The 24294-nt window shown below is 35.9% G+C and overlaps 1 protein-coding gene across 7 annotated transcripts in view; it reads left to right on the forward strand.

The window, feature by feature from the left end:
• LOC110440519 (pleckstrin homology domain-containing family G member 5-like) overlaps positions 1 to 24294 on the forward strand; it is a 172046-nt gene that overhangs the window by 134075 nt on the left and 13677 nt on the right. For all 7 annotated transcript variants that reach the window (XM_021483649.1, XM_021483648.1, XM_021483650.1 and 4 more), the window contains 4 exons: positions 10641 to 10796; positions 18431 to 18526; positions 19943 to 19993; positions 20733 to 20882. In XM_021483649.1, the coding sequence (XP_021339324.1) occupies positions 10641 to 10796; positions 18431 to 18526; positions 19943 to 19993; positions 20733 to 20882 (453 nt within the window). The remainder of the gene's footprint in view (positions 1 to 10640; positions 10797 to 18430; positions 18527 to 19942; positions 19994 to 20732; positions 20883 to 24294) is intronic.

The following is a 24294-nucleotide window of genomic DNA, read 5'->3' on the forward strand; positions in this document are numbered from 1 at the left end:
TTACAAAAGAATTTAACTGTCTGTGTTGACATAAAATTTTACGGTCAATTTTACAAAAATGTAATAAGCTTTGTATACGTGTACAGTAAAATTATAACACCCAGTGTTACGATCAATTGGACGTCAGCTAAAGGGTTTTAAATGGTCTTGATGGTCAGTGTGCGGTCAATTGCCCAGTATTGATCTCGGAGGTGTTACTTCATGCTCTCGGGACATAACAGAGGTGCGGTGTTACAATCCCCTCACCCCTTCACCCAGTGAAGCCACACAAGGTTAGCCTAATTAAGGATCAAGGTCACAGAGTTCAGCTATTCTATAGGTAAACACTGAGTCCTAAAATTGGGTATTATTGTGTAAGGGGTAGTGTTATGTCTCTATTCCTGACCTTTTTACCTGGCTGAACCTCATTAAAGGTGTGTAATGCCAGATGTTATCAGATGATGTAAGGTGCCCTAAGTTGACCGCACTCTTAGACTGTCATTACAGGTCAGTTGGGAGGATGGGGGGAGCCACACTAAATTACAATAATGAACAACTGTAATTAGCAACCTGGATAAGTTTCATACAGTTTTTGCAATCTTTTAACAATTGTTTCTTTAGGTCACAATGGACCATGATTTCCAAAATGATAACAATAATTTCATTCACTATTGTTTCTAAATTAAGGTTGCAAGGAACCATGATAAAAAAATAAATTAAAAAAATAAATTGTTTACATGTCAAGAAATCAATCTTTCAACTTTTGGGAAGTTTTCCAGCTTTTTCCATTGAGCATTGATTTCTCCTTTATAACAGTTAAAATTTACATAGAAAATTGTGTGAATTTCCTTAGTTCTGTAGGTGTCAACTTGGCTTGTAGATAATTAATTTCAGGTATAATGGCATAAAGTGGGTAATTTTCAAATATATTATATATACAATCCTAAGTGCTGTGTATGTCAGTATCTCAGTCATTGTGCAAGTGGATGATCTCCCCCTCCTGATGGAGCTGTGATAATGAGAGTTTAATCTAAGGGGTCCGATCTTCAGGAGTGATTTTGTAATTGTAGGGACTACATATATACACGTGCACAGGTCGGTATTCAGTATTCGCTAGGGTACATGACACAGCAGATTTCTCCAGCCCACCGAGTGACCCCGCATACATTACAACAGTATCGGGGTACTAAGCCGTGATAATGGCCAGCATTAAATATCATATGCGTCTCTATTCAATTAATGGATCATGAAAATGGAGATCAGAGACTATCGGCCAGAAGTCTACTTTTGTCGCCTGGTGACCTACGACCTCATATACATCACAGCCTAATTAAGCTACCAGTTAGTGAATTAGGTGTAATCATGCTCCTACATTACTTACAGGAGGCACTCTCAAAGTCGGGACAGGGTTACGTGGTGTGTATCATACTAAATATAGTCCCCACAATGTCACTAGGTACTTCAGATTCTGTTTGATGAAACATCATAGGCCTATATGTACTTATATCATCAAGTTTAATTAGTTCGAGGTAAATCTTGCATTATTGTATATAATCATATATTGTTTCCTTTTTGCTTTGTTTTTGTCATCAGTTTTTGTAATATTGTCTCTCTCGATCATTACTTATCATAAAGTTTTGGTGCGAGGTAAATCTTGCAGTATTATTGAATCATATATATATATATATTTTTGCTTTCTTCTGTCTTCAGTCTTTGTACTATCATCTCTCCCATCCCTCTCGACTTGCTTATAACCACCACCACCACCAATCGTATCACACCTAGATCCTCATACTTTAACCAACATGCTTAAATATCTTCACAAATCCTTATCTTATCTTAAGTTATGCATTCCCCATCCCCATATGACTTCAAACCCAAGACCTCTGAACTATCAGACATGAGCTAAAAATAAACCAATTGAGATATGGTAGCCAGTGATCTACCAATGATGTCGTTACATTCCTCCCTCCTTCAACAAGGTCTTTGACCCTGAAGACACATGGGACCCTATACCACCTTTCTGGCCCTGAAGACACATGGGACCCTATACCACCTTTCTGACCCTGAAGATACATGGGACCCTATACCACCTTTCTGACCCTGAGGACACATGGTACCCTATACCACCTTTCTGACCCTGAAGACACATGGGACCCTATACCACCTTTTGGCGGTATATATTTAGTTTGGCACAAAATGTTACAGGAAAGGGAAAATGCACCAGCTAGATTAAAACTTGGGTCCTTTAAGTTATTGACGGTTGTTCTAATCAATTGGGCTACATGGTCGCCAGAGATCAACCCAGCCCTGTTCTAACTCTTATCTATCCCAGTTATCAATCGTAATATTGATTTTTCGTAAATTTTATATAAAGTTCCTTGCTCTGGCGGTATATTTTTGATCAGGTGTTTTATGGGCGTTTTGTTGATGCACAGTTTAGCCGGAGGGATTTGTGCTATAAATAGAAACCTGTTAGCTAGGTGTGTTTGAGATATAGAATTCTGTCATAAAATATGGAGCTTATATCAGTAAATGATCGTCGATTACTTTCAGATCACTCGCGCAATAAGTCATTTACAAATTATACCTGTATGGTTAATTTTTGCGCCGGAAACTATTTAGATTTCCTGGCTTTTGAAGGAAATTTATTAAAGCTTAGTGCAAATTAAAAAGTATTAATTAGATTTCAGTCAATCGTGAATAAACAGGTTTCCATTCTTTGTGGACAGGTTCATCATCCAAACGTAAATTAATTCTTAGAGGTTAATTTTTTTTATTTGAAATTATTTTATTTTTACAAAAAATATGTATCAGGGGGAACTCGTATCATTATGTTGCATGTGAACTAACATCTGGGCCAACTAGAGTGATTGATATAAGTTGTAATAACTTGTTTCATAATTGTTGTAAGATGAATAATGTTTAAATTTAAAGTTATCTGCTTTTCAACCTTTAATTATCAGTGTATGTTCTAAAGAGAAACAAAATCTGTATCTATATTTTGTACAAATTTCAGTAGTACAATTCAAAGAGAATATCAAATTTCCCAATTGAGTAAATAATTATATAATTACAGCTGACCACATTGAATCACTCAAGCCTTGTTTCGGTCACAGCTGGAATAATATGAACCGCCAAGCTATTGCCTAGCTGTGTCAATTTCATTGTTGGAAAATGATAAGCCAATTTTATAAGTCAATATACTAAGCTTTGCATTCCAATCCATGCATTTGTTTTCTGGTTTTAAATGCCAGATAATCTGTAAATGAATTATCGATGGTGTATGAGTTGATAGCTCTCATGAGTTGTGTCCCTTTATCAGAAGTTTGAGGAAGTTTAAAGTACAGAACCTTGTTAAAAATTGTAATCTTGTCTCAACAGTCATGAACAGTAATATTCCAATACTGTTGTACTTATAAAGTGAACTAGGGGAGATAACTGAGAATTGTTCATTGTGTTCTCCTTTTATTTTAGTTGCTGAAAATGTACAGTCATATACTCTACTCTCAATAACTGAAATAACAGCTGTGCTCTACTCTGTGCAGAAACAACTACAGTGTGCTCTGTTCTCTGAAGTAACAGCTGTCTCTAAACCAGCTTTGGGACATATATGTAGTAGATGCAGTTTTCATGCCTATCAGCTGAACAGCTCTTGAAATTTCCCCATGTAGCTCAATCATTGTCGTCAGGCGATTCTGCCTAGACTATTCCCCTGATTAGGAATAAGACCACTACACTTTCACCCCATTTTCCCTTTCAAAGGGGAAGCCTACTTTTTACTCAAATTCAGTTACAACTTAACTTTACTCTAAGACCACCAGAAGGAATTCCAAAACATGGCCACTTATCGCAAGTTCGTTCAATAGTGAACTATAACTGCCTAGAAGAGTTTTGAATATGGTGTGATAACACAGGTGGTCTCTTAATAGAGGTTGTCTCTTGAGCAGGATTGACTTCAATTTAATGCATATAGAACTGGTATAAATGTAGAATTGTATACTAATGTAAAATTGGGTAGTTGTAAGTACTTTTAAGAGATATTTATATGTGACCACACAACCATTGACTGGGTCACATCTTTCAGTTGGTGCGAAAGTATCACAATCTGAAGTCTAGGGTTCGAATCCCGGTCTAGCCCCGATGAATATTTACTCCAGAAAACTGTTGTCGATTCTATTTTGTTTAATTCATCTTTATTATTTCTCATAAAAGTCCCGCAAGGTATGGTTTTCTTTTCAGAAATAATTTACCAAAGCTATAGACATGCGGGGATTACCAATCCTTATTTACCGTGTTTAGCAGTGGTACAAAGATCCTTAAGATTATATCTACTTGTGACAAAGTGTGAGCCAGTATAAATGTTAAATTGTTTATAAGAAAAAGCCTAATAATTATCTTACAACTGTTACGATATATTACAGTCAAATTAAATTGCTAATGGATACATCAGGACAAATATAAGATTTCATAATACTTCGGTGTAGTTTCCTTTTAATAATTCTGTTTACAATCAATTAAAACAAAATCTGGCAGACAGAGTGTTTTTTATTTCGATATCCTGTTAATCAAATCAATATCTATTTAACTATGAAGATTTGCGTTGTCAAACTTCTTTGCTAACTACAATAAGAGTCCTCGATCGATTATAGTGTTTGACAAATATTAAATATCCGGTAGGCCAGGGTAAATATTTATACAAGTACGGTGTCAGTCAGCTGATATATTATTTGTGAATTTGCCAAATTTAAGTTTGAATTCATTGTCTGTGTTTTTCGTTAGAAGTGAATTATTTAACAGAGATGAAGCCAAACTTAAAGGTCTCATAGTTTTAGCATGAGAAGCGTACAATGTTTTTTCTCTCCCAATTATTTTTTATTTGACGAGAGATCTGAAATTCTATCTATGTGTCTGCTGTAGTGTTGATGGTTTTATTATTTAACACTTATCACTTATGCAAATTAAGGTGATAATGAAGATATATATATGCGAAACAAATGTTTTTTGCCATATTTGTTGTTTCTGAAGTTACATGAGACTTGTAATTATCGAATAAGGTATACACTTAGAATAAGATAAAACATGACTCACAGGTAAACAAATTGTGTTAAAAAAAAAATCATCAGATTTTAATACAGATTTTTATGTATATAATTATGTAATTTCTTCTATTTCAAACAATGTTTTCTATCTGATTTGCGTTTTAATTAAAAAAATAAAAAATTGCCATTATATTTTAACAGACATTGTTTCGTGGTAGATGTCATGGCCTGTCATGACGCTTCAGAAAAAAAATCACGACTGACGAGATTGTACTGATACTCAAATCTGAAAACGATTTAAAGATTACAACTGAAGATAAAATGGTATCTGCCAGAAATCTGTGTACAGAGATGGTACAATATAATACAAAAACACAACAGAGTGTCCCCGCGTCCCTTTATTAGAGCGACAAAACAGACATAATACTTCGTACTGTGTATACCTTTATACCTTTATTGCAATAACAAAAATTAAACCGTCTTAAATCACATTGGGTCACAACAGCACACAGTATTCTAGTACTAAATGGGGTCAGAGGTCATGACAAGGTTCATTTGGTCCAAAAATCTTTATCCTGCTCCTACCTTAGATCCTGATCAGGGCATTGTGTGTACGTATTTACCTACGTTATGTACACCTAATACCATATTTTGTATTGTAGTCCTCTCATTATTTGTTTTCCTTCTTAACGCCTTACCTGAGGTCCTGAGGACCTGTTCAGTTGGACATTTGTGAGGTGTCAAAAAATCCAGGACCAGCTTGTTGTACAGGCTTGTAATTCATATTGTGGATGTGTTTTAATTATCATATCGAAGGTCCAGCAGGCCTTCGGATATATTATAATTTTTAATGCCATTTTTGATGTTGTGGACCTGAATATTTGAAGGACATATGTTCTGTCAAATTTATAGCCAGTTTCACTTTGATCCTGCATTGCCAGGTGTTCGGTCAGTTCAAATGACCAGATGTATAGTCCGGAGTGCTTTTTGAGGTGCCTCAAGTTTGTCCAGCATGACATTTCTTTTGCCTTCAACAAGGTTGTGGTGAGGTGGACATAAATGTCCGAAGTTCTTGACCAGTGTAACTTTGGTTCTGACCACTGCTGGTCAACAGCTTGTACAACAGATCTCCCGAGCCAATTACAGTCAGACATACTATTGGAATATACTTTCTTTTAAATTGAATGGAAAAAGTCTTTTTTGGTAATATGTGCAGGCAGTGTGCTTTTCAAGAGTGACATATAACTTGAAATTTGAATTCTTGATTGATCCAAGCACTGTGGATTTTGCCTGGACCAGGATTTAGGTTATGTTTTATACCAATTCAGTGATGATGTGTTTGGTAAGGAGTTTTATCAGACAACATAGCGTTTTACACTGGATATGTTTTGGTATAAAGAGCTACTCTATATCAGTTGGAATTTAGATTGCTCATTTGATATTGAAATCTGAAGAAGTGTTGATTCTGAAATTGAAGTGTTGATTGAAAAAAAAAGGAGAAGCATTTAGTGGTGATTCTAAAATCTGAAGAAGTGTTGACTCTGGAATACAAAGAAATTTTGATTCTGAAATGTGAAGAAGTGTTATTATGAGTTCATAAGTGTTTGTTCATATGTCTTGAAGAACATCATATCTTCTATATGACGTACAATATTATACTACCTCATACATGATGTACGATATTATATATCATATAATATACAATGTTATGTGTCATATGTGATGTATGAGGGATGACGCTTCTATAAGATGCAGTTATGACAAGCTTTCAGCTGATAGTAGAAGGCCTGGAACATTGTGAGTTGAGAATATTGTGAAATTCCAGATGAATATTTGGATAATATTGTGAAATTGCGGATAGTTGGATAAACTTTGAACGAGAATGAGATTTCTGCCTAGATCAGAGCCTTTTCTCATACCTGGCATCAAAGAAAAGGTTGGTTATTATGAATTTATGTTAATTGAGTTTAATCAGTCAATGAAATGTTGAATACATGCACTTAAAGTAAAATCACGAAATTTAACTGTTATGTAATGGTGACAAGAGTGATTAACCTCATCCAAAACTGATGCTATTTTTCTTCCTTAAGTCTTGACAACTTTCTTCCTGAAAAGGTCTCTACAATTTTTGTTCATCGTAATGATGGCTTGATATCATTTTTTTTATATATATATTACATTATTCATTATACCTGTGATTTGTGATAGAGTTACCTCCCCTGATTTTTTTAAAATTTACATTGTGTGATAGTTGTAAATGTAGACAATCTAATGTAATGCTCGGTCCAAGCTAAAATTGTCGATTTATGGTTTTATTCATATGACATGAAGGGAAGAAATCTTTTGAATGTATGAGATCTATGGTTCATGTGGCACGAGACATGTGTCAGTGTGAGTTAGGAGGTCTTGATCGGTATGATATTTTTTTAGGATGTCGTTAAATAACTTGCTAATTATATATATAATTCCATATTATACTTTTCATGAAAGATAATTTACATTGATACTGTTGAACTCTTTAGGAATGGAGGTGGATGATGTGATCAGGTAGCTAGCATACCTCCTTAAATGAAATCAAGGTGTTTTTCTCAGTGCTGTAGTGTGCTGATGATACACAGAAAAACATAATGTATGTGTCGGCCCTGTATGTGAAGTAATTTAATGGGGTCACATATTTTCAATAGAATATATATATATATATATAATGAACCTAAAGTGGCTAAGGAAAATATTTTTATTTGGTAGGTTCACATATTTGCATTAAATTAGCCGGGTGTTAAGACGTGGAAATTGTATGGCATTAGCACACACTGTATGAGTACACAACTTGTACAGGGTCTACAAGTTTCAGGTGTGCGTAAAGTTTATAATGAAGTGGTTTACAGCTGTACTTATCCTACAAACCACTATACTGATACGTATTGTGTTGTTGTAGTGGAGGATTTACAACGAAAATACACCATTTATAAATTCCTATAGCGGCGGGAAATATTAATTGAAATTTTCGACCACTAGATATTACCACTATGTAACTCCACAATTGCTTATTTTACCTTCGTCCATTACTAATTTATTTTTACAATAATTGTTTTCGCGGGAATGAATACTGTCAGAATAAATATCATTACTCTTTACAAATACTTTAATACAATATTACTTTTCAGAGCATGTATTCTGTCTGAAATATGTTAATTCATTTTGGAAAAAAATAATTGATTTGAACGATGAGTGTACCCTTTGGCTTAAAACATGTGACCTTATATTTATCATTGTTAACTCTCATTGGCTTTAAAACTGTTTTATTATGTCTCAATAAAGACCAGTAAAATATTGTGATCCAAAAATTGAAAATTTATCATCTAGAATCAAAATTAGGAATAGTAGAAGTTTGAAAAGCCTTATTTGAAATTGATTTCATTTTAAATTTTCAAAATAGTGTGTTGATGAATTTTCACTTGACTTCTGAGTACAATATTGGTCACTCTTTCCAAATTAGCTACCGTAAAAACCCATGTAATTTGCGCACCTGTGTAATTTGCGCAGGTACTTTTTGAGGCTGAAAATCGGGAAAAAAAGTTCTACTCGAATATTTTGCGCACCCAAAAAATCTGGAAAAAAAACGATGTTCATGCTCCGAAAATCGATCTCTGAATATATTTTTTTTAAATATATTTCTATGATTTTTTTTCATTGATGTAAAATGATATTTAAAACCAAGAAGAAACTACGTAAAATGTGTATTTTGTTGCTTGTTTTCTTTGAATTATCTGATCACACATTGTACATGACACACACGTACGTGTGCGCATATCGGCATACGTACATCAATTCATTTTAGCAATATTTTGCATAAAACATTTACTTGCTTACAAAAACATATCAATTAATAAGTAATTTGATGTTTAGTAACCGCTGGTGCATATCTCCTGGTGAAAGACATAGTTAGATACCTTTTATTGATCATAATTACGATCAGTGAGAAGGGCTCATCATGGCGGCTTGGGTTACGTCACTTCAAACCAGGTCAGGTCACAGTTCAGTTTGGCCACGGAATTAGATTATCTAAGTCCATGGTTTGGCGATATTTTTTTTACAAATTACAATGCAGTAATGAGCTAACACTATCTCTGTGATTACCCGTTAACAATAGCTCTACTAATTGAAATGATTTGCAGTCGCGATCGACGGACCGTGTTGTTGTTTTTTCACTCACCAACACGTGGTGTGAATTACGAAGCCCTACTGCATTGTCATAACTACAGACTGATTTGACTGATAAGGGATTATAAAAAATATGTTTATACTAGAAGCATGGACAATCAATACATCCTCTTCAAATCTACTCCAAGGAAAAAATAGTTAACGCAGACTATTTTTACGATGCTTCATTTAATAAATATTGAAATAATTCACGAGGTTATTATCAATCACGTGTTTACGTAATGTTAGATGCAAGATCAACATGAAAGTGAGCCGGAAAAAAAAATGCTATACATACGTATACGCATAGGCGATTTGAAAAAACTTACAGAACTTACATAGAACAGAGCTTAAATTGAACAACTACATTTTCGTAATAGTATGGGGAAACGCACCGAGATGTCGAAACGTAATGTAGTAAGTTGATCGGCGATTCTCTGGCATAGGAATTTGGCTAAACTTTTTTTGTTAACGGTTACCTATTTATTAATACTTTTCACATAAACTCACATAACAACACATTATGTATCTTTTATTAATGTTTGACATAAATAAATTTGTTGATCGTCATTTGTCTTAGAGTTCCGTGTACCAAGGGACATAATCCAAGATGGCGATCTGTCAGAATCGTCGATCTTTTCCTGAAAAAAACTTGAATTTTTCTATACCTGTGTATTTTACGCACCCCCCACTTTGGGTATTAAATTTCTGAAAAAAAAGTGCGCAAATTACATGGATTTTTACGGTACTACCTGGTCACCAGTATTTATATATATATAGCCAGTAGCCTTAAGTTCCACTTAACTTGTATACCAAACAATTTAAGGGGAAATAACTGTATATATGAAACAAACTACAGTGGAATTCTCTACTGTTTTGTCTGCTGTGGGACAGAGATTCGTACAGTACAATTATAACTGTGTAACCAACATGAAATTATGATTAAAACCTTCAACAATATTGACATTCTTACATAGGTCCTGTCTTAATGATACCCCAAGTTCCATTTTATTCCCCGGCAAATTTGACATTTGAAATGTATTTTTAAGTTCAGCTTATTTAGCAATGTGTGTGTATTCACTGTTACTTTTTTTCCATATCTTTACCAGGACTAAGAGAAGCGAGGAACACCTAAGTTATTTGGAATGTCCATGTGCTCATAGCTTTGTTGTTTTGTGTTGTTTATGGAAACAAAAGGAAAGGAACACCTAAGTTATTTGGAATGTCCATGTGCTCATAGCTTTGTTGTTTTGTGTTGTTTATGGAAACAAAAGGAAAGGAACACCTAAGTTATTTGGAATGTCCATGTGCTCATAGCTTTGTTGTTTTGTGTTGTTTATGGAAACAAAAGGAAAGGAACACCTAAGTTATTTGGAAAATCCATGTGCTCATTGCTTTGTTATTTTTTGTCGTTTCTAGGACCGGGAGAAGCAAGAACAACTGAGCGACCTCCTTAACAACTACAGTGTTAACATCCCTCCAATGCCAGACCTTCTCACTCTGGGAAGACCATCTTTCAGCGAGGAAATCTTTGAAATCGAACCACATTGGAGTTCACTGGTGGACAATGCCTCAGTAAGTGTATACTTGTGTCAACATTAGTATCCAAACAAGGTCCTGCACCTAAAATCTTGTATTCTTTACCCTTTATGCCTCACACTTAAAAAACAAATGATTCATTCCTCATACTTAACACACATAATGCCTCACACTCAAGAGTATAGTCGAAGAAGAGTAGACCTGATGCTTCATACTCAAAGTTTATGATGCCCCATACTCATGACACCAATTGTCTTAAACTAAAGGTGTCAAATGCATCATACTTAACTCATTCACCCCTGCAGACACATTTAGACTTTTCCAAGTTAAAGGTTGGAATAGTTCATTATGAAATTCAGGGGTGAATGAGTTAATTGGGACAGTTTAATGCCTCATCCTCAAAACTGTCTAGAGTATCATACAAAAGCCTCATCTTCAGGACTTTACTTCGAATAAATTACATTTTCTGAAATCTATCCTTCAAAGAGTGACCTCAGTGTCCAGAATCTAGGAATGGTTACAAACTAGCTCATATTGTTTGGTTGGGATATTATTTTATATACAAATAGTACAGAAAATTTCAGTTGGTTGCCAAATAAACTCTTGTTAGGGTTTACCCCTGGTCTGCTGCGGTCATTATTATATTAAAGCTTCTGACACAAACTTAACCCTTTCACCCCTAAGTAACTTTAGTATACTCTTCCATACATTTATCTGGATGAGTCCATTGTGGTTCACAGTGGTGAAAGGGTTAAGAGCCATTTTTCAGCGCAATTGCCAAACACTGCTGACAACAATGAACAGTCGATCTCTGATCGGTCATTCCTGAGATTATGGCCACAAAGTAAATGACCCCAACACTTAATCCCCAAAGGCCCCAAACCTGTTTAATAGGTATACACCTACACAAAAGTGTGGTGTGACCAAAATAATAATGACTTGCAAATCAAACAGTTTGATCTCCTGCAGAGTAAGCGAATATAAAAACATAACTTTTAATGACGTTACAAAATATTTATATACAGAAAGTGATATATATAAATTGTTTTACCTGCTTTGGCAGTACATATATTAAAATTGGAACGATACAGACAAGATTAGCATGGCCCCTTCGCAAGGATGACACGCAACTTCGTGAAGCGTTCCATATTTATTTGTTTTATATATATATTTATTTCATACTTACTAAAGCCGTATCAGCCCCTGCCGTATCACACCCCAAAACCTGTATCAGCCCCCGCCGTATTACACCCCAAAACCTGTATCAGCCCCCGCCATATCACACCCCAAAACCCATATCAGCCCGCAAAACCCATATCACACCCCTTTCAATATTTCAAAAATAAAAATAAATCATAAGATAGTGGTTTTTATTAGTAAGTATGTAATAAACAGAATAAAACACGCCTTTTTCCATAACACACCCAGTATCAACCCTCGACCAATATCAGCCCTCGGGCCTTCGGCCCTTGGGCTGATATTGCAGTCTCAGGTTGATACTGGGTGTGATATATGGAAAAAGGCATGTATTATTCTCTATCTATGACAGTTTTAGATATTCTGTGTTCATGTCAAGCCAGAGGTGTATAACGTTAAGTGCTAAAAATATATATGGACCTGTCTAAATNTGGTATCAACGCTCGACCAATATCGGGTTGATACTGGGTGTGATACGGAAAAAGGCATACATGTATTATTCTCTATGCATGTATAAGTTGTCTTTATATTTAAAGCGACCATTGATTTTCAGGCATGATCTGAACGCTATGTGTGGCAAAATCTATAACGTCTTAAAATTACAGTTAGCGATTCGTAGAAACAGTAGCAACACATGTTGTAGTGTTCGATTTTCTAAACCCAAGCTCGACTTGAGCAAAAAGCAAAATTTAGGGGTCAAAAGTAGAAAAGGACAGTAAAATAATCAGGAGACTCTGTCTCGAAAATAACAAGGCTTTAGTAGCAAACATATCCGTGATGCAATTTCATTTTGGCCTTTCAGAAAATAGAAAGTGTCTTATTTCATTCAAGAAATAACAACTTTTGTTATAAGGTACTAGGTAATCTTGAAAACTTTCACAAAAATAGGAACAGTATTGTCTCATTTCATCCAACAAGCTTCCATTGGGTGGGAAACAATTGCAGGAGCATCTGATCATTTTAACGAAATTTTCTTCATTTTTCACATATTTTTTTTAAACAATGTAGGAAGTCCTGTTTTTATATAAAGGCTGAAGAATAAAAAAAACAAAAAATTGTTCAAATTATTCGCCCTGTTGGAAGAAAAAAATCTCAGTTTAATTTTATGCTGTTGTTTAATAATAAAAGAGGTCTGAGTGGGGACAGGTTTGGAGGTATCCTAGAATCTCATTAAGGATCTCTGCACTACTACAAAAACTGTCACTATGCATCAGAACCTGGTTTTACCGGCTTGACTATAGCCTTGAAAAATCATTTCTGAAAAGGCAATTATACTGTGCAGGACTTTTATGTTAAAATATTACAGATGAAATAAACAAAATTTAATCTACAACAGTGTTTGGAATGTAAAAAAATCAGCAGGGCTAGGCCAGGTTTGAATCCTGGACTTAAGATTGTTATACTATCACTCCAACTTGTCCTGGCACATTTGTCCTACAGTTTCATCCAAAACAAAATTAAAGGGAGGTTACTCAGTATATACAAAAAAACACAGTACTGTGGGAAAGAGATCCAAATTTCTGTGTAATTGATATAAAGAGGGAAGTCATAATGAGCTTACGGTCATCTGTTGGTCACCAAGGCAGGTAGATGATGACTAAATAACAACAACCCATTCACCTCTGGACTCCTAATCATTGCCCCTATGTAGGGTCCGACCAGTCTTTATGTTTACACTAACACTGTAGCAGTGACAGTTACACTGACTGATATAAGATTAAACCCCTTTTATATACAACCTTTCCTGTCCGACACTTAGTATAAAGACATGTAAAGACGTCTTTGTTCGGTACAAATTGGGAGTTTTATTCAGAATTAATTATCATCTACTTTCCTGTCAAGTGACCTGTCGGCTATAAAATTGGAAATTGTTCGTTTTTCACGAGGTGTTTTTCTTACACTTGTCAACAATTCTATTGGTTGGGTGACTTTAAATGGTCAGCCAAATGTACTTGCTGTCCACATGTTTGTCCAAATTTTGGTGGTCATTTAGATTTAGATTGTAGCTTTATTGCTGGTCAATCCGTAAGGAATGTGCTCCGTCAGGACTTTACTGCAGTCAAACCATTAACTTTATAGGTACATAAAAACATGACTGTCAAAACTTTCTTGGTATGTAAAGCCAGCTTAAGGTCAACGTAGCCTGGTGATTCGTTGTGTACATCATAGTAAGCGTTTCTAAGCCCAGACAATTTTTCTGGGGGAAATGTGCTGAGAACTTCGGAAAAGCATTTTCATAAGAATGTAAAGAGAGTTCTGTGTTTTATATCCAATAGATCATAAACCGGGTATTACAAGTAAAGTACTGTTACGTAATGGCTGAACAAAGAATGTGAACTATGCAGACGTCAATGTTATAAATGGTAGATGTCAATAAATGATGATATATATCTAAATACAGTCAAACCTGCTCATTTTGACCACCTCTATTAGAGAACACCTGTGTTAAGAGATCAGACCACTTTTAAAAGTTCTTGATTGTAGTTATTTCGTTCTGAACCTAAATCTTTATCAGGAAACCACCTGTGTTAACAGACAACCTGTGTAAATAGACCACAAATCACACTTTTGACAGTTTCCCATTATAGTAATTTCATTGTGAACTTTAACTCTTGACCACCTGTGTTAAGAGACCACCTGAGTATTAGAGACCACAGACCACTTTTAAAAGTTCCCCATTGTAGTGATTTCGTTGTGAACTAAACTTGCACCTGTGTTAACAGACCATTTGTGTAAACAGACCACTTGTGTTAACAGACCACTTGTGTTAACAGACCACCTGTGTTAACAGACCACTTGTGTTAACAGACCACTTGTGTTAACAGACCACTTGTGTTAACAGACCACTTGTGTTAACAGACCACTTGTGTTAACAGACCACTTGTGTTAACAGACCACTTGTGTTAACAGACCACTTGTGTTAACAGACCACTTGTGTTAACAGACCACTTGTGTTAACAGACCACTTGTGTTAACAGACCACTTGTGTTAACAGACCACTTGTGTTAACAGACCACTTGTGTTAACAGACCACTTGTGTTAACAGACCACTTGTGTTAACAGACCACTTGTGTTAACAGACCACTTGTGTTAACAGACCACTTGTGTTAACAGACCACTTGTGTTAACAGACCACTTGTGTTAACAGACCACTTGTGTTAACAGACCACTTGTGTAAACAGACCACTTGTGTTAATAGACCACCTGTGTTAACAGACCATTTGTGTAAATAGACCACCTGTGTTAACAGACCACTTGTGTTAACAGACCACCTGTGTTAACAGACCACCTGTGTTAACAGACCACTTGTGTTAACAGACCACTTGTGTTAACAGACCAGACCACCTGTGTTAACAGACCACTTGTGTTAACAGACCACTTGTGTTAACAGACCAGACCACTTGTGTTAACAGACCAGACCACTTGTGTAAACAGACCACCTGTGTTAACAGACCACTTGTGTAAACAGACCACCTGTGTTAACAGACCATTTGTGTAAACAGACCACTTTTGGGATTGGGACTTCCTCAGTTGGTCTCTTAATACAGGGCCCATATTCATAAAACTGTTCTCAATTCTGTGCTCAAACCAACTTTCTTATAACTCACTTAAATCATGTCAAATGATCAAAAAGTCAAATGTAAGCACTGATAACAGTATTTGTCTTTAAGTCTCCTGAAAGTTTTCCAAATCATTGACAAAATTACATTTTATTTATTAATTCATAACGGAAAAAGTAATTAAGCCTAAGCACAAAATCCATGCTTGAGAACGGTTTCATGAATACGGGTCCTGGTCAGTTTGTTTTCTCCCTACATTGTAAGTAAATTCTCACCTGATCTGACTATCAGTGTGATAACCCAAGTGTTCAGTATTTAGCACGAGTAATAACGGCTATTCAACGTGACCTCTGTAAGATACATCAAGTGACATAGCAATTATTGGTAATATTTTTCTCAGAATTTCAACTTGATTTAGTAAAAAGTAAAAAAAATGCTGAATTAAAAACTAAATAAAAAATATTACTCATTATCATATATCAAATGTTATAAGTTAAAATTAACTGAATTTAAATTTCAAATTTCAAAAAAATTGTACAGGTGATGAGAACTTGTTTGAAATAATTTATCTGCGACATTTTAAGCTCATGATTCTCTCTAAACAGTGTCGTTACTTGTACAAATTTCCTCCTGAATTTAGACTTCCGGAAGTTCCTTTTAGATGACTAGCTAGCTTAGTATTAACCAAGTCACCTGTCTGTAATGTAAGCGATACAGAGTCTCAGGGCAATACAACCCAGGAACATCACAGCAGTGTTAACAAGCTGAGGTGCTGGATTTAGGTAGGAATTCTCTGTAACTGTCAAAGTGCATCATCATTATTTGTGTTTATATGTAACATTCCTGAGCTACTGGCCTGTTTCTTTGAGGTGCTTCTTCAGCTGAGTATAAAGATTCGAAAAATATTTGTCATGGAAAGTTTGTAAGAGTAAAGTATAGCATGAAAAATTAAAAGCATCTACTCTAGAAGTTTTGATTAAATTTAAACAAAATATGGGAAAAAAAATCTTCCCTAGAAGATCGGTTCAAAATTAAACAAAATATGAAGATAAAATACATCTTCCCTAGAAGATCAGCTCAAAATTAAGTAAAATATAAAATAAAAACACATACACTGGAAATTTCATTGCAGGTTTTTGTGTGTTCGATCGGCCAGAAATCTGGCTGACTGTTGTATATTTATAAGTGGATACATGTTAGCTACGTGGAGTTGTTGACAGTAGTGTGCAGACAGAAACACACAGGTAGATATTAGGGTCTGTGGCAGGTATTCTCCAGGTTGAGGTAGAAACATCAATAAAGGCCTAGTAGAGAGTGTATAAGGTAGTCTAACATGCACATATGATAACTTAACAAACACATATTCATGGTCACTTACATATGTATCTATTTTCATACTTTTAAAACAGGTATTTGAATTGGGAATTCACTCTTTAAAAATGTTAAATTTGACAATATTTTAAACATTGTCTGAGGTACACGAAGTCCTAGAAAAAAACCACCTAAATACAATTGAGGGTCAAATCTAATGAATTTATTTTGTGCTGTATCCTGTTTTATCCTGAAGTGCATCATTTATCCAAAAAGAGGTCTAAATCATTGACTTATTGAACTTTGGGGAGTTAAGTAAACTCTTTGCAGAAAACAGTACAAATAATTTTTCATACATGGTTATTGAGAGAACAATTTAAAGATAGATTGGTTTGGAAACTTTTTCATGAAAAAAAATTGTCGAACTGTTCATTTTGATAATATAAAAACCGATTAGGCCTTAACACAATGATTTCTCTTCTGAAGTGCTGGAAAGTTATATTGAAGATTTGGCCATATAGATTGAGATTGATAGAGACAGACATACAAATTGAGATACAAAGTCATACAAATTGAGATACAAAGTCATACAAATTGAGGTACAAAGTCTTACAAATTGAGATACAAACTCATACAAATTGAGATACAAACTCATACAAATTGAGATACAAAGTCAAACAAGTTGAGATACAAACTCATACAAATTGAGATACAAACTCATACAAATTGAGATACAAACTCATACAAATTGAGTTATACAACAAGATCATACAAATTAGGAAACAAAATCATACAAATTGGGATTCAAAATCATACAAGTAATTATAAGGTAGCATATATCATTGAATGATCTTACAGTCAATGCTATGACAAGAAACGTGCATCAAGTCACATAAAGATTTACATTGACAGTTCGCCTATACATTGTATTGGGGAATTAATATCTAGAATTTGGAAAATTGATATTTTTTTGTGTATGTCCCATACACACAAAAAAATATCAAATTTCCAAATTCTAGATATTATTCCCCAATACAATACTTTAGCTGTGTAATATTTATAATTGTTAACTGTCAAAGTGCATCATCCTTATTTGTGTTTATGTAACATTCCTGAGCTACTGGCCTGTTTCATAAAGATTCGAAAAATATTTGTCATGGAAAGTTTGTTAGAGTAAAGTAAAGCATGAAAAATTAAAAGCATCTACTCTAAAAGTTTTGTTTCAAATTAAACAAAATACGAAAATAAAAAACATCTTCCCTAGAAGATCGGTTCAAAATTAAGTAAAATGTAAAAATAAAAACATATACACTTGAATTTTCATTATAATTAAGCTAGGTACAAATGTATGAAGATTTTAAAATATCTAGTATAGACATTTACCGTTACTACTTTGCAGAATTGTGTGTTCGATCGGCCAGAAATCTTGCTGACTGTTGTATATTTATAAGTGGGTACACGTTAGCTACTTGAAGTTGTTGACTGTGTGCAGACAGAAACACACAGGTAGATATTAGGATCTGTGCCAGGTATTCTCCAGGTTGAGGTAGATGTATTTTTTTGTGTATGGTACCTTGAGCTGTGTAATATTTATAATTGCAGTCCCTGACGAAAAGACAACATGACCAACAGGAAGCAGTGTGGGAGCTTCTACAGACAGAGGTCTTCTATATACGGTCACTACGGGTCATTACTGATGTAAGTTAATTGTCTACTATATACAGTCACTACGATGCAAGTTACTTTTTGAAAAAATGGAATAAATGATAGCGGAGGGGCATGTATGCCTTTTCCGTAAGCATGTCTATATGATATCTAGTTAGACTTTGCATTTTAACTCATTCACCTGTACATAATTAAACTGGACTTGCCCAGTCCTTGATTTGGTTAAATTCAAATGTGACTAAATTAGGGGTGAATGGGTCAAGCTCCATTACTCTAAACTAGAAGTCCAACAGACGTCAATCTTTGTTTGTAAGTATGTCTCAAGAGTACTACACCATTAATATCAAATATAGGTCATTGTGACCTGTATTTTCTGCTTCACTGACTTTGAATAAATTTTACATTTGGCTCTCTTAAAGCTATGACATACTGTAGAATTATTCATTTTCGTAGGGTCAAAATTTCGTGGTTTTCATACACAAGCCTGTTTCAAGGACATTACATTTCTCTGATTTCTGATTTCCCCCTATCTATATCATACCAAATTTAGGTTTTCGTGGGGATTTAATTTCATGGATTTTTGTTATCCACAAAATAAACGAAATTTAATGTCCCACGGAAATTTATGATTTTACAGTACATCTATGTTTTAGAAACATTTTCTTGTATTTTATTTGGCTATTCAAAAATTGTATAATATCAATGTGGAAATATGCACATTAAGAAATGTTTTTGTATTGGTTTCCCAAATTCATGTTATGGAAAGTTTTTGGTTGGCTATGTATTTTGTATAGTGTGTCAATAGGTGGGTGTAAGCTCTGGTTTAGTCAATGCATTTAATAGGGAAAGTTTTGCAATTCAGCAGTATGTCAAATGTCGAATTATTGTATACCTGGAAATATATTCACCGCAATTTAATTCTCGCCTTTTTTGCCTCTGTAATGAAGGAGAAGTTATCTTAACAGTGACCTTTTGTAAACAACTGTAATAGTTAAATGTGAAGGGCAAATTTAATAATGGGCAAAAATGGATTTTACTGTCTAAGAGCAAAATTTGACTGGGCAAAAAAAAAAACTAGTTATAATGCAGTATTTCAGTGTAGAGTCAAACTTGCTCATGTGACCACCTCCATCCATTAAGAGACCACTTAAATTAAGAGGCCACTTTTAATGTTCCCCGTAGTGATTCAATGTGAATTGAACCTGTATTAAGAGACCACCTTCTTAAAGAGACCACGTTTTGGACTTATGGAGGGTGTTCTCTTCATAAAGTTTGACTGTATTCATTCCTATGCAGTAATCAGTATGAAGGTCTTCTTTTGAAATTTCTTAGTGACATAATTGTTATGTATGTAAAGTTTAAAAGCTTAATGGTTTGATAAACACAAGAAAATGAACTGTCTATCAGCAGCTGACGATTTACATAACATGGTTGTTTTTGTCATTCCAGCTGTTCATGTGCTGTCTCATCAATCTTCAAAGTGAACAATTATTGAACGAGGTAGGTTAAATGCTGCATAAACATATAATCTCCGCCTGTCTACACGCTGTAATAACATGTCTTTGTGTGCATATAGACTTCAGCCATCTGTGACGCCCCGCATCACGATCATTTCTGAGGTATAACAAAGATACAAAGGCAGCGTGACCGAATCGTCTGTACTTTTGTGGAAATCAATGTAAATGTTCTGCTTTTATCTGGTTTAAAATTTGAATTTTGTATAGCTGCTATCATTTCTGTGTAATAATGTGTTTTTGATAATTTTTAACTAAAAGTAAACATCCATGCAATTTAACATTGCAATATTGCAGATTTTCTACTACAAATATCAAAAAGGGGACAAGATTTTCCTGAAGTTTATAAATTGTTTCTATTTCCTGTCATTTTCAATATTAAAATGTCCAAGAAATAATAGTTATGTCTTTCAAGGAAGTTGTCTTTGATATTTAAAACAAAACAGTCACACTTCCTTGTGGTTGGATTGCTTTTTCGATTGATTATTAACTCATTCGCCCCTAAAGACACATTTGAACTCTTCCAATTCAAAGTTGGAATAGTTCGTTATGAAATTTTAGGGGTGAATGCATGTGTTGATATTAAAATGTGTATCATTTCTTATTGTTGTACATATTTAACAGTAGAATGTATTTGAATTATTACAAGGAAGCATGATCAGGTACAGTAATTGTATATTTAATTCTATAACTTTGTAATTTAATTGTTTCTCTTTCCCCTTCAGATTGACACGGAGCGACTGTTCTCCAATATCGGGGATATAGCCTACACAAATAGCTCTTTCTGGGAGAATTCACTGTCCAAAGTATTACAGAGTTCAAGGCAGTCTCGTCTCCCCCTCAATCCCTCAGACATGAAAGAGGGCTTCAAGCAGGTATGGACTGACCGCTGGTCAATTAGTACTCATTTCAACTTATTTGAGTTTTATCCTGCACATCATTTGATGATAATGATACTGAATCTGCAGAGGTGTATGTGTTTGAGTTTTGATTTGAAAATTATGAAAAAAATTCCAAGATTTTGATATTACCTGAACATGCCGTGATTAAGTTTAAATATTTATCATATTTTGCTTGATTAAAATAAAGTTTCTAGATATTTAAATTTATTTAAGGATCCCCGTACCGCCAAAAACTGAAATTTATCGTTGAAAACTTTATTTTCCAGCATGACTATATCTTGCTGGACTTTTATGAGAAATAATAAAGATGAAATAAATAAAATATAATCAACAACAGTGTTCTGAATGAAATAATTCAGTGGGGCTAGACTTGTGTACAGACACTGGACTTAGGATTGTTATATTATCGCTCTAACCAATCGAGCTGCCAGTTCAATGGAAGTGTCCTGGCCCAACTGTGCTACAGTTATATCCAAACAGAAGTTAAGGGGAGGTAACTCTATATAGGAAAAACCACAGTGCAGGGGGACAGGGATCCTAAGGAAGTTAAGGGAAGGTAACTGTATATAGGAAAAAAACACAGTGCATGGGGACAGGGATCCTAAGGAAGTTAAGGGGAGGTTACTGTAAATAGGGAAAACCACAGTGTAGGGAGACAGGGATCCTAAGGAAGTTAAGAGGAGGTAACTGTATATAGGGAAAACCACAGTGTAGGGGGACAGGGATCCTAAGCAAGTTAAGGGGAGGTTACTGTATATAGGAAAAACCACAGTGTAGGGGGACAGGGATCCTAAGGAAGTTAAGGGTAGGTAACTGTATATAGGAAAAAAACACAGTGCATGGGGACAGGGATCCTAAGGAAGTTAAGGGGATGTAACTGTATATAGGAAAAAAACACAGTGTAGGGGGGCAGGGATCCTTAGGAAGTTAAGGGGAGGTTACTCTAAATAGGGAAAACCACAGTGTAGGGGGACAGGGATCCTAAGGAAGTTAAGGGTAGGTAACTGTATATAGGAAAAAACCACAGTGCATGGGGACAGGGATCCTAAGGAAGTTAAGGGGATGTAACTGTATATAGGAAAAAAACACAGTGTAGGGGGGCAGGGATCCTTAGGAAGTTAAGGGGAGGTTACTCTAAATAGGGAAAACCACAGTGTAGGGGGACAGGGATACTTAGGAAGTTAAGGGGAGGTTACTGTATATAGGAAAAAACACAGTGCATGGGGACAGGGATCCTAAGGAAGTTAAGGGGAGGATACTGTATTTAGGGAAAACCACAGTGTAGGGGGACAGGGATCCTAAGGAAGTTAAGGGGAGGTAACTGTATATAGGAAAAAAACACAGTGTAGGGGGACAGGGATCCTTAGGAAGTTAAGGGGAGGTTACTGTAAATAGGGAAAACCACAGTGTAGGGGGACAGGGATACTTAGGAAGTTAAGGGGAGGTTACTGTATATAGGGAAAAACAGAGTGCAGGGGGACAGGGATCCTAAGGAAGTTAAGGGGAGGTTACTGTATATAGGAAAAAACACAGTGCAGGGGGACAGGGATCCTAAGGAAGTTAAGGGGAGGTAACTGTATATAGGAAAAACCACAGTGTAGGGGGACAGGGATCCTAAGGAAGTTAAGGGGAGGTTACTGTATATAGGGAAAACCACAGTGTAGGGGGACAGGGATCCTAAGGAGGTTAAGGGGATGTTACTGTATATAGGGAAAACCACAGTGCAGGGGGACAGGGATCCTAAGGAAGTTAAGGGGAGGTCGCTGTATATAGGGAAAACCACAGTGTAGGGGGACAGGGAACCTAAGGAAGTTAAGGAGAGGTAACTGTATATAGGAAAAACCACAGTGTAGGGAGACAGGGATCCTAAGGAAGTTAAGGGGAGGTAGCTGTATATAGGGAAAACCACAGTGTAGGGGGACAGGGATCCTAAGGAGGTTAAGGGGATGTTACTGTATATAGGGAAAACCACAGTGCAGGGGGACAGGGATCCTAAGGAAGTTAAGGGGAGGGTACTGTATATAGGAAAAACCACAGTGTAGGGGGACAGGGATCCTAAGGAAGTTAAGGGGAGGTTACTGTATATAGGAAAAACCAAAGTGCATGGGGACAGGGATCCTAAGAAAGTTACGGGGAGGTAACTGTATATAGGAAAAAACACAGTGCAGGGGGACAGGGATCCTAAGGAAGTTAAGAGGAGGTAACTGTATATAGGAAAAAACACAGTGCAGGGGGACAGGGATCCTAAGGAAGTTAAGGGGGGGTTACTGTATATAGGAAAAAACACAGTGCATGGGGACAGGGATCCTAAGGAAGTTAAGAGGAGGTAACTGTATATAGGAAAAAACACAGTGAAGGGGGACAGGGATCCTAAGGAAGTTACCGGGAGGTAACTGTATATAGGAAAAAACACAGTGCAGGGGGACAGGGATCCTAAGGAAGTTAAGAGGAGGTAACTGTATATAGGGAAAACCACAGTGTAGGGGGACAGGGATCCTAAGGAAGTTAAGGGGATGTTACTGTATATAGGGAAAACCACAGTGCAGGGGGACAGGGATCCTAAGGGAGTTAAGGGGAGGTTACTGTATATAGGAAAAAACACAGTGCATGGGGACAGGGATCCTAAGGAAGTTAAGGGGAGGTTACTGTATATAGGAAAAAAACACAGTGCAGGGGGACAGGGATCGTAAGGAAGTTAAGGGGAGGTAACTGTATATAGGAAAAAATACAGTGCAGGGGGACAGGGATCCTAAGGAAGTTAAGAGGAGGTAACTGTATATAGGAAAAAACACAGTGAAGGGGGACAGGGATCCTAAGGAAGTTAACGGGAGGTAACTGTATATAGGAAAAAACACAGTGCAGGGGGACAGGGATCCTAAGGAAGATAAGGGGAGGTTACTGTATATGGGAAAAAACACAGTGCAGGGGGACAGGGATCCTAAGGAAGTTAAGGGGGGGTAACTGTATATAGGAAAAAAACACAGTGTAGGGGGACAGGGATCCTAAGGAAGTTAAGGGGATGTTACTGTATATAGGGAAAACCACAGTGCAGTGGGACAGGGATGGAAGATAAGGGGAGGTTACTGTATATAGGAAAAACCATAGTGTAGGGGGACAGGGATCCTAAGGAAGTTAAGGTGAGGTTACTGTATATGGGAAAAAACACAGTGCAGGGGGACAGGGATCCTAAGGAAGTTAAAGGGAGGTTACTGTATATAGGAAAAAACACAGAGCAGGTGGACAGGGATCCTAAGGAAGTTAAGGGGAGGTAACTGTATATAGGAAAAAACACAGAGCAGGGGGTCAGGGATCCTAAGGAAGTTAAGGGGAGGTTACGGTATATAGGAAAAACCACAGTGCATGGGGACAGGGATCCTAAGGAAGT

This window comes from Mizuhopecten yessoensis, unplaced genomic scaffold (genome assembly GCF_002113885.1).
Source record: "Mizuhopecten yessoensis strain PY_sf001 unplaced genomic scaffold, ASM211388v2 scaffold11183, whole genome shotgun sequence".
Taxonomy (NCBI): Eukaryota; Metazoa; Mollusca; class Bivalvia; order Pectinida; family Pectinidae; genus Mizuhopecten; species Mizuhopecten yessoensis.